Source organism: Cupressus sempervirens, chromosome 5, assembly GCF_028749045.1.
Source record: "Cupressus sempervirens isolate cs-2001-9-10 chromosome 5, ASM2874904v1, whole genome shotgun sequence".
Taxonomy (NCBI): domain Eukaryota; kingdom Viridiplantae; phylum Streptophyta; class Pinopsida; order Cupressales; family Cupressaceae; genus Cupressus; species Cupressus sempervirens.
Window position 1 is genome coordinate 64,558,337 of NC_143122.1, and position 12,831 is coordinate 64,571,167.

The 12,831-nt window shown below is 32.7% G+C and overlaps 1 protein-coding gene across 1 annotated transcript; it reads left to right on the top strand.

The window, feature by feature from the left end:
* Nucleotides 1-10,228: 10,228 nt before the first annotated feature.
* On the top strand, nt 10,229-11,573 carry LOC149554561 (uncharacterized). Its single transcript, XM_089828918.1, has 2 exons — nt 10,229-10,304; nt 11,080-11,573. Exons 1-2 carry the CDS (start codon nt 10,229-10,231, stop codon nt 11,571-11,573), a joined length of 570 nt encoding a protein of 189 aa, XP_089685044.1.
* The last annotated feature ends 1,258 nt before the right edge of the window (nt 11,574-12,831 follow it).

Sequence of the window (12,831 nt, forward strand, 5' to 3'; positions counted from 1 at the left end):
ATTTATGTGGCTATGAATTGACCCTATGTAATGTATACAACAAGTGGGAGATTGTTGAGATAATGGGTGTTGCACACATTGCATAATATTGTTATATTTTATTATTTTATTTTATTATGTAATGGTGCGCCTAGGTGGATGTGCAACATGTAAAAATTCCCATGGGATATACTTGATGAGTTGTATTGCAACATTGTGATAATATTTGATGTAATTATTTAATATTGGGAAAAATAATTAAATTTTCAATATTAAATGTGGGGTCAATGGGTTAGGTAGCACATGGGTTTAGCACATGGTTTATGTAATACCACTTGGTGGTTTTTGTGGGACTTGCTACTATATAAGCAACCGCAAGGATAGTTGTTGGTGTGAGCAAAAATAAAAGAGTTGAGCAGGACAAGGCTTGACAGGTTAGCCAAGGGAGCATTTGTGAAGGTTTGGAGCATGGCATGGGATGTGTGGATTCATGCTTGTTCACATAGATTTCTTGGTGGTGGCTATGGCTTTGAAGGCTTCCATGGTTGTATGGCAATGATACTTTTTTGCTGAATAATACATAGTGATAAATGCTTTTAGAGGCTGGGTTTTTCCCTCAATGTGGGTTTCCTAGGGTATATCTTGTGTCACATTTTTGTGGGTATGTTGTCTATTCTCTTGCATGTGGATATTAATTCCGTGTTTATTTCAGATCTATTATGGGTTATGTGGAAGCAATTATATTCTTTATTGCAATTTTCCTTACAAGAATGTCTCATCTGTGGATCTGGCAATTCTAGCCTCCATAGCTTTTTGCTTCTCTCTTCTATGACACGTGTTTGTATGCAGGTGATTCTTGGGAGTTGTGGGGTTGATATTTAATCAACTTCAACAATAACTAGCTTTGAAAGTATGTTATAATCTCCATTGATTTGATAATACATTATGCAAGTCTTATATTGTGGGGTTTTTCTCTCATAAGGGTTTCTCCATGATAATCATTATGTTATGTGTTTATTTTTATTTCATTCATACTCTTACTTGTCTCTTGAAATCCTTGTAATAGTTAAGTTAAAAAATGTCATATTAGTCTTCTCAAGATTAGTGTAGGAAGTGATTCCACTAACCTTTGCATCATTACAAATAGTATCATAGCCTAGCTAGTTTTGGCTCTATTTTTTGGGTACAAGGTTTTATTGAACTAATCGAGGTTTGAGTGAGAGATTGTATAGAGTATTTCATTTCCTATTATTGCATGATAGTAAAGATGGCAAGCATGTCGGGAAGGATTGATGTGGAAATTTTTTCTAGCACAACATTTGAAATGTGGAAGTTGAAAATGGAAGATTTGCTAATTGATTGGGATCTATGAGAAGCGGTGGATGAAAATATCCTGAGGCCTATGGACCGAAATTTAGTTGCAAAGTATGATGTAATTGATAGAAAAGATAAATGTCTCATAAGATTGTGTCTTGCAAACATAATTCTGATAAATGTCTGTGAAGAATCTACTTCAAAGAAGCTTTGGCAGAAGCTAAGTGCGATATACAAAGAAAAGTGACTTGTGAATAAGATGTTATTGAAGAAGAAGTTGAGTATTCTCTTAGAATGGAAGAAGGTAGATGAATATCTTAACTTCTAGAAAAATTTAATATGTTGGTGACTTAGTTGACCTTAGCAGGGGTGCTAATGGATAAAGAAGAAAGGAGTCAAATCTTTCCATGTTCATTGCTAGACTCATGGGATATTCTTATGATGACCATAGGGAGCACTAAAATTGTCTTGAAAATGGAGGATGTTGTTGGTTCTCTACTTTATGAGGAGATGAGAAGGAATATCTCTCTAATGATAATGAGGCTTTGAGTGTTCAAGGAAGATCAAGACAAAGAGGAAATAATGGAAATCAACATGGCTATTCTTATTCGATGAATAAGGGGAGATCAAAATCCTCTAGTAAGTCAATGGAAATTTGTTGGAATTGTGGCAAACTTGATCACTTTCGAAAGGACTGCAAAGAAGAAAAGAAGAAGACAAAGAAGAGGAAGAGGAAGAAGAAGCAAGATTTTGCTTCTAAGTTCATGAAGGAATATGTAGATGCATTTATTGCATCCTTGGCTACTCATACACATGACAATGCATTGTTGGTAGACTCAGGTGCATCTTTTCACATGAATCCTAATAGAAACTAATTTAGTAAGTATAAAAAGTTTGATGGTGGTAAGGTTTAAAATGGTAATAACTCTTTTCTTTATATTATTGGTCATGAAAGTGTTGATGTCAAAATTTTAGATGATAATATTAGAAGATTTGATGGTGTCTTGCATATTGCCCTTTAGGTTGAGAATGAGATAATGTTTGGGTCAAGATTATCTTCAGTTAAAGTTTCCCTTTGGGTCGAGATTTCCCTTTGAGCCAAAATTGTCTTTGGGCCAAGTTTCCCTTTAGGATGAGATCACTTTTAGGTCATGTTTTCCTTTAGGTCAAGATTCCCTTCAGGCCAAGATTCCCTTCAAGAAGAGATCACCTTTGGGCCGAGTTTCCATTCAAGCTAAAACCACCTTAGAGGCATCACAATGGTATCATATTTGGTCGTCTTTCTAACCTTTGGTAATTTAGATCAAATCATGGCATTGATTGATGGATGGGAAGATGCATTTAGGCAGTGAAGAAAAAGTTAACAAAATCTCTATGAGACCCTCAAAAGAAGGTTCTAGTGGATGGAGGAGATACTCAATCTCTTTTTAAAATAAAATAAAAAGAGAGATTCATTATGCTTCAACACCAGTCAAATATCTAGACCTTCCTTCTCAAGATTGAGAAATAGGAAATACCTACACTCACTTTGACTAAATCACTGAAGTAAATCAAGCAAGATTTTGTTGATGGGGGATGACATACAAACATATCTATCCAAGACTATATAGAAATATGAGTGAAATACTCATCCTGTGAGGGTAAAATATTACACAACAATAATATGAAGTGGAAGATTGATAAGTGAGTACACGACACCTTAAATCATAAATATAATAAGGACATGCTCACACATATAGACAAGAAATTGACAACATTTAATCCTTCAAGTGGAGAATACCTAAACCTTCAACACAAATAGAAAGGTGAAGAAGATGACTGCAAATTTTTGATCGATCCAATACTCATTGATAAAATTGATGAAGATGAGAGTTCTATCAATGAACCTCTAATTAATTCATCTCTATTAGTAGTTAACCAACCTCATGGCGATGATGATTTTACCAAGGATCATTTGCAAAATAAATACCTACAATTGTTGATTATGCAAGTTACCCTCTAGTTGGGCATGAGCCATGTATGATTGCAAACTCTTCATGAGAAGGGATTCCTCACAGAAAAAACAAGATCTTCTAGACTTACAAGATTCCATAAGAGAGGGATGAGAATGATGACATGAAGGCTTTGGGTTAGAGCATCAATGTGTTTTATGATCGACTTCTTTGGATCCTATTGATTTGACCAGACAAGGAAATGCTTATGTTAGAATGACGTAGAAAAATCTTAGTGGTGGTTTACTCGTCTCAATGAAATGCTATTATATGCATGTGATCCTAAAGAAACATGGATATTTCAATATAAACTGCAACCAAAATCCACATTTGGCTTGGGATCCTAGAGGTTCCCAAATAATCTATTTGCTAACAAATTTCTTCAGGACAAGCAAGCTTTGGATGATGAGGATTTTTTATGTCCTCAATTTGTATAAGCATCTTAATTAGGTTAATTAATTAAGTGACCAAAACATAAAATAATATCATGATGACTTATTTAATTAATCAATTTAATCATTAAATACGAAAGCCCAAATTATAAAATAAATAAATAAATTAATAGTGTTTGTACTATCTTAAAATGGATGCACTTCATTTTGAGACCTTTTAGCCCTTCTTAGCTCATGATTTTGGTCTCTTTTTGTCCTCTTTCATGTCATGCTTCTTCATCATGTTTTTATTTTCAACAGGGTCTTTTAGATGTCACTTTTCTACCTTATTGACCATATCTCTTGATCAGTCTATTATCTTTCAGTTTCACTTGCACCTCCTTTGGGAGCTTTCTATGGCTTTCTCATCCTTTCCTCTGGGACTAGGTCAACTTAAGTTGACCCCAAGTTGACCTAGTATAGGACCAAGTCGACCAAGTCGACCATGTCGACCTAGTCTACAGTGGTTGTGGCGTTTGGGGCCTAAAAGTCCTTGAGTTTTCCAATTAGTTTATTTAATTCCCCAGTCAGCCTAAATTATTTTTTTGCCTAAAAACTAGGCATTCTTTTTCAAGAAAACACCTTAAAACATTCAAGTTTAAGCATCACCTTCTTGCATCAAGCTTCTTCCTTCAAGGTGGTAGTGAAGTTTGGCTCTAAGGAGAAGATCTATCATTCCAAACCTTCCAATTTCTTCTATTATTCATCCATGGCATGTCACATACATTTCCATACATTATATTTCATCTTCTTTTATTTCCTGTTTGGTTTCTTTGAGTTAAGGCTATTACATCTACATACTTGATCATATATCAAATACAAGTGCATCTTTAAAGGTATCTGCATCTTTCATTTGATATTATTCAGATCTACTGCATGCAAGCATTTCCTTTATCATTTATATTTCAATTTATGGTTAATTCCTTAACCTAGAGCTTGACCAAGGCAAGCCCTCATCCATCCCAACAACAAAATCCCTTCTTTTTATGTGTGTAGAAGAAGGACACCATGATTTCACATACAAATATGGAAATAGTTATACGAGAGCTTTCTAGAGAAGTCTTTTGCAATGTCGCTGGACTCTGTCAATCACTTAGAAGGCATCCTTCCTCTAAGTTGACCTAGTCTTTTTTGCCTTCTTATTGGACAATTTCTAGGTTTTGTTCCTTTAAACATTTCATTCAAGAATTCATAGTCAGATATTCAAAAATAGGTTCATATCCACAATTTATGAAGCTAAAAAAATCTTCCTCTACGTACTTTCATATCTTTACCCTAGATCTATATCTTAATTGGTCTAATTGTATACACATAGCATCTGGATATACATTATTTAAGTAATTGGTTCAATTTTATATACACATCATCTTATAATGACCAAAGAGTGTATTTGATTTTATTGCATTCCCCTTTACAATTTGAATTTGGCATTAACACCCTTCTTCCTTTGGGTTCTAGGTAATCTAATTTGGATCCTAAGTGGAATCATATTTGGAAATTCACCTCTTTCCCTCACATACATAGTTGAATGGCTTAGTGGCTCAAATATGTGGAGACCTATTATCCTATTAAAGTGTTTCCACTTCCCCCCTAAACATTGTTGACCTATTTTAAACCTCTAGATACATCTTGGAGGCCTTCAAAAGTAGATGACTAGGCATTGTAAATCATCATAGATGTTACTTAACTCTTCTTTGTATTTCCAAAGAATAGATCTTGAAGGTAGTTCTTGCAAAGTTTTACAGATGAAATATCTTACTTATTTTGTGATCCTAATTTTGGTGGGAGATATTCATCACCCTAGTTTACATTTGGAGATATCCTTCAAATATTTCACATTTTGCATCAAGTTGGTGAAAGGATTCATTTGAAGACAAATTCTATTCATATTTTCATCCAATTTTTTATATATTGAAGATCTATTTGATATAATCTGAAAATTATCATTATTGAATCCACATTTCTTTAACTACATGAGCAGACTTTTTGAATCTTTGACGCTTCAACTTAGTAATTGGTATATGATCATTCTTGCATACTTTTTTATTCATCTATGAGTGCATTAATGACATATGGTACATCAAAAAGAGGTCCTACAATACAATATAAGTCCTATGATACATCATAAAGAGAGCCTACGATCCATCATAAAGAGGGCTTGATACAATATAGGGCCTACAATGCATTTCATAGATGACCTATTGTACTATGAAGGACATACATACATCATAACGAGGGCCTATAATACAACCTCACTTTGCTCAAGATTGCCTTTGGTATGAGATCCTCATTATATTGAGATTCCCTTTAGGATGAGATCTCATTTGGGTCGCGATTTCCTTTGGGCTAAGATCATCCTTCAGGATGAGTTTCCTTTTGGGATGGGATAGGATATAAGTCAAGTTTTCCTTCAAGTCAAGATCCCCTTTGAGCCAAGTTCACCTTTGGGATGAGTTTTGCTTCTAGCATAGATTTCCTCCATGTTAAGATAACTTTTGAGCCCTATTTCTCTTTGAGTCAAGACCACCTTTGGGTCTAGTTTCCCTTTGGACCAAGATCATTTTCAAGTTGATATTATGATTGGGCTGAAATCACCTTGAGCTAAAATCACCTTGGGCCAAAATCACATTGGGGACATCAAAAAATGGTAGGAGTGTAGCCTCTGTGCTAAGGTAATATCCTAGCAACCACCTTCCAAAAATTCCATATCAGTCATTTAGGTACATCTCCAAACTGGTTAGTAATTTTCCTTCATTATTTCCATATAAAACTTGATATTTGTAAGGTCTTCTAGTATTATTCTCTTATTTCTTTAATTTTATCTTCAACAACAACCTCCTTGGCATGTTCAACAACACCCTCATTGGTCAACTCAATTCTCTCTCTCTTTTTTTTTTTGTATCTCCAATCTTTTGTGATGTCTTTCCTCTTTTCAACATTCTATTTACATGCCCTTTCTTCTCCATTTGAGATGGTCATGTTCACTTTATTTGCTAACTCAAATTGTTCTTTAATCTCTTTTGTATTTTTCTTATCTCCTTTGGATATGGGTGTTATGGTTTTGGGATTACATTACTCCTTTAATATTTCCCATGTAATTATATGGTATCTTTTCTTACTAGTCACATATGTTTATGGTTTCCTTTCAAAAATTTTCCCCATTTATATTCTCCATTCCCTTAGTGCCTAACCTCCTCTTACAAGGTAGATGCCAAGGTGATAGTGCCACATATTATAAAGAAAGATCCATCCTTTTCCTTTTTCTTATCTCCACTTTTATTTTTTTAAAATTTTTGATATATTTTTAATTGTCATTTTTTCAACCTAGTTAAGGTCCCAAAAATGGAAATGATGTTAGCAAATAAATGGGGAGCACAAATTGACATTGTAACCCCCAAGTACTTTCTAATGATAAAATATATACCAAAAACTTAGCTATACAAAGAGCAAAACAAATTAATTTGGACATAATACTAACTAGTTATTTTGAACATAAAAGAATTTATAGCATAACACACACACACACACACACACACACATATATATGTATATATATACATATACATACATATATATATGTATACATGTATACATATATATATGTATACATGTATACATATATATATGTATACATGTATACATATACATATGTATACATGTATACATATATACATATATATATATATATACATATGTATATATAAATATATATGTATATATACATATATATGTATATATACATATGTATATATAAATATATATGTATATATACATATATATGTATATATACATATATATATATATATATGTATACATATGTATATATGTGTATATATGAATATATATGTATATATATATATACATATGTACATATGTATGTATATATATATATACATATACATATATGTATACATATATATATGTATATATATATGTATATGTATATATATATATATATACATACATATGTACATATGTATATATATATATATACATATGTACATATGTATATATATATATATACATATATACATATACATATACATATACATATATATATATATACACATATATATATGTATATATATATACATATACATATATATCTACATATATATATATATATATGTACATATATATATGTATATACATATACATACATGTATATATATACATATATATGTACATATATATATATATACATATATATGTACATATATATATATATACATATATATGTACATATATATATATATACATATATACATATCTATGTATATATATATATATCTATATATATATGTATATACATATATACATATCTATATATATATGTATATACATATATACATATATATATATATATATATATGTATATATATACATATATATATATATGTATATATATACATATATATATGTGTGTATATATATATATTTATGTATATTATTGATGTTAATCAAGTCAAATTATTTATCCTTATACTTCCTTACAAAATCTACATAATCATATATCTTCTTTGACACTCATATACACACTATTATATGTACATACATTGTAATCGTAAAATTCAAACACTTTGATAAGGTTTATAATTTATACTTATTTAACACTCATTTTTGTGTGTGGTCATTTTTCTATGTATTATAGAACTTTGTTATACATTTAATTAATAAATATTTAATTCTGGTTCCTCTCAGAATTTAATTTCTCAAAGTACTCTTACTTATAGGTGTGCCTCTTTAATTATTTCATCATTTATTTCATCTTGCATGCATAGGCCCTATTAAATTATGGATGACCTTTTCTATTTATCTTCATTTCAACCTCCAACTTTGAGTACATTTTCAAAATCCTAAAGGGTGATTTTTTTTATACAGGGCAAGTTTAACTCACCTTATACCTAGAAATTTACTCCATGCTTTGTAGCTTGTAGGAAATTTGATTGGTAGTTTTTCTCCCATTTTTTTGTGGGCTTTTTTTATTGTAGTTAACTCACTTTGAATTTCATGCTCCAAATTACCTAGGTGAGATATAAATACAAAGTTATCTCCCTCATTTTGGGATCCATAAATAATGAATCTTTCCATTTTATAATCCAAGGTTCAAGCATTCATGCATTTGAAGAAACCAAGGCATTTCATCCTTCATTTATGAAAAGGATTCAACAATAACTCTTCAAGCATGTCTTTTTTTAAGAATGTGAGGTTGGTTTTTGTCATTAATGTCAAAATCCTTATCTCAACCTTTGGAGTGCCAATAGCTTTTTACTGGAAGCTTTGTTCTTGTGTGTGTACCAATTGGTTACATATTAGGAATCTTCCTTCACCAATGTATGTATTAGATGATGTGTATTACCATTGGCTAAGCATTATTTATGTTAGTTTGTAGTGATTGATCAGGGAAGCACTTTTTTCTTACTTATATAAAAGGGCTTAGGGTTAGGTATCTTTTTATAATGTGTATGTGAAATTTCTTCTTGTGGTAGTATTGAGCTATAAGGGATTACAAATTCTACTCAGGTTGTAATCATTGGATCATAATAATATTGGACTTGTTGTTTAGTGAACATAGCCCAAGGATTGGGTGAACCATGTTAAATCTTGGTGTCTTGTATTCTTTTCTTTGAGATTTATAATTTCCTAATATTTTTTATATTTACATGTAATTTTTATTTTTGTCTATGGTTAATCCTAACCATTTATTTTACCATTCTATGTCTTAGTGATGATTTGCATTATTCTAGTATTGGTATTGAAATACTTTCAAACCAATTTATCACTTCACAACTTAACCATAAGCATCCAAAAATAACAATACATGAATAAAAGCAGAGAACAATAAAAAAACTCATGACACCATGATTTATTTTTGGGGAAACTCTAGCCAAGGGAAAACCTTAGTGGGGATGGTAGCCACAACTATGCACTAATATGAAGGTTCTTTGTTAAGAGGTCTGACCTTGTTCGGAGTCGTTACATATCATTTAGTAAACTATTCCTTGTTAGAGGACTAGACCTTTTAGATCTCAAACCTTGTTAGGAGTTGATAGCAAAATAAGAACACAGAAGCTCAAGAATTAATGTTAAATCTAGCTTATGGATTCACTTCCCAATTATAATGGAAGTATTACAATAGAAAGTGACTATACTTGACATTACAATGCCTGATTAGTCTTCAACAAAGCTTGCATATGATCTAATCCGACATCAAATATTGCATATATCATAGTATCATTAAAAAACCATCACCATAGCATCATATCCCATTGTTGTCCATGCTCCCATACAAAATAAAACTTTCCTTTATACCCTTCAATATTCTTTATTCATTTGACTTACAAAAATCTTTCAAAAAAACATGTAGGACAAACTCAAATAAGAAAAATATTACCATGTCATCCAAGGGTTAACATTTGAAAGGTCTTTTTGAAGGAAGGTGACTGAAATACTAAGTTCTTTCATTTGACTGCTTTAAAGCATAGGATGGCTAACATAATTTTCAGACTTAATATGGATAAAGGTTTGACTGATAATGAAGAGATTATCAAAAGGGAGGCTGTGGAGTTCTTTACCAGACTGCTTCAAGGTGACCCAACCCAATTTGAATTTGGATAAGCAAAATATGTTTCTGGAGAGCATTCCAACTTGTATATTTGAGGCTCAAAATTTGTCCCTCAGTTCCATTCCTTCTATGAATGAGATTTCTAAGGCTGTTTTCTCTTTCGAGGGTGACAAAGCCCCTAGTCCTAATGGGTTTCCTTTTTTGTTCTTTCATAAATATTGGAATATCATTGGTGTTAATATTTGTAATGGTGTGAAGGGATTTTTTGGTACTAGAAACATCTTTAGAGAGTTAAAAGGAAACTTTATTGCCCTTATTCTAAAGAAGCCAGGTGCTGATAGATTGAATCACTTTAGGCCTATTAGCTTGTGTAATTCTTTTTATAAGATTATTTCTAAAGTTCTTACTCTTAGAATTCTATCCCTTCTTCCGACTATCATCTCAAGGAAGAAAAATGGGTTTGTTCTTGGTAGACAGATCTTGGATTCCATTATTTCAGTTCATGAAAATATTCATTCTCTTGCAGTGTTGAAGAAGGAAGGGTTTCTTCTTAAGCTTGATATTTCAAAAGCTTATGACAGAGTGGACTGGAATTTCCTCCTTCGTGGATTGGAAGCATTTGGCTTTAATAAGAGATTTCATAACCTTATCTTCATGTTAGTTTTGTCGGCCTCCTTCTCAGTGCTTGTTAATGGTCCCCCTACCTCTTTCTTTAAGGCTTCTAGGGGTCTTAGACAAGGGGACCTGATCTCTCCTATTCTTTTTGTTATTCTGGCTAAATACTTGGGGAGATTTGCAGATAATATGGTGGTGAAAGGGGACTTTGTGGGCCTTAATCCCTCATCTTCTGCTCTAGTTTACTCTCATCAACAATTTTTAGATGATTCTATTGTTATGGGGGAGGCTTTGGTGAGAAATGCTAGGAACATTAAGAGGGCTTTGGGTGACTATGGGATGGCCACTGGTCAAATCATTAACTGGAGCAAAAGTGTGATCTACTTTATTAATGTTAGTGAGGCAAGACAAAATAAGATCAAAAAGATTATTGGCTGTGAGAGTGGTTCTTTGCTTGGAACCTATCTGGGTTTATCTTTGGGTTTAGCCCCTCCTGATAGCTTTTGGAACTCACTCATTGGTAAAATCCACTTGAAACTTGCTGGTTGGAAAGGTTCTCTCCTTAGTCAGGCTGGTAAGGTTATTGTTTTGAAGTCTATCCTACAAAGTGTTCCATTTTATGCTTTGAGTGGTTTCAAAATTCCAAGAAAGTTTGCTCTTGCTATTGAGAAAATTTAGAAGACTTTCTTGTGGACTGGTATGGAGACTAAAAAAAGACTCCCTCTGATTGCTTGGGAAAATGTTTGTATGCCCTGGGGGAAGGGAGGGCTTGGCTTGCAAAGGATTACCACAATGAATGAATTCTTATTGGCTAAATTATTATGAAGATGGCACAAGGAAGAGGGGGAATGGAAGAATATTTGGGTTGTTAGATATAATAGGGACCACTTTGATTTTCATCATTTCCTTAATAGTGATTTAGAACAAGGGGGATCTCTGATATGGAAGAATGCTTAGAAATTCAAATATATTTTAAGGGAAGGGATTAAATGGAAGGTGGGAAATGGTAGAAATTTTTTTTTTTTGGGAAGACATTTGGATCTTGGACCACCCTCTTTGTGATGATCCAAGGTGGAATAGGTGTATGGAGCAATGCAAGAATCAGTTTGGTACTTTTGTGGGTGATTATTGGAAGGATGATATGTGGGTGGATCTTCATAGTGTGGACCAAAACTTGGTTGAGCTTGGCAAGTGTTTGAATGCATTCTTTTTAAACCATGAAGAGGATGTTTTGATATGGAAAAATGACCCTAGTGGTATGTACTCTGTTGCCTCAACCTATGCTAACTCTTTTGATGATCATGATGAACCAAGGTTTGGGTGAAAGGCATGACACCCAAAGTTAATATCTTCTTTTGGTTTCTTTTGTAGAATAAATTTCTAACTCTTGATAATCTATAGAAGAGAGGTTTCATTATTGTTAATCGATGTGTTCTTTGCAAGAATGATGGGGAATCGGTGAATCATATTATCCTGCATTGTCCCTTTACTAAGAAGCTTTGGGATAAAGTTTGTAGCTTACTAAAAGTGGATTGGGTTTTCCATGGTACCATCCAATTGTTCTTTACTAGTTGGATGGCTCCTTCCAGGAATGCTTTGATTGTCAAATTGTGGGACTTCATTCCTCCTTATCTGTGTTGGGGCATTTGGAAGGAGCACAACAATAGGATATTCAGAGGAGTGGAATCTAGTCCTGATCAGGTGTTCTTAAGGTCCTTATGATTGAAAATATTAAAATTATTGGTTCTGGACAACAACCTTGTAATGAGTGGGAAGAAGGGGTGCTTAATAGTTGGAATATAAGGAGTATGGGAATGAATATTAAGGATCCTAATACAAGGGATAATGCTAGATGGGACTATCCTTTGGTGAATTGGTTTAAGATAAACTTTGACAGGGCCTCAAAAGGGAACTTGGGCAAAGCAGGATGCAGAGT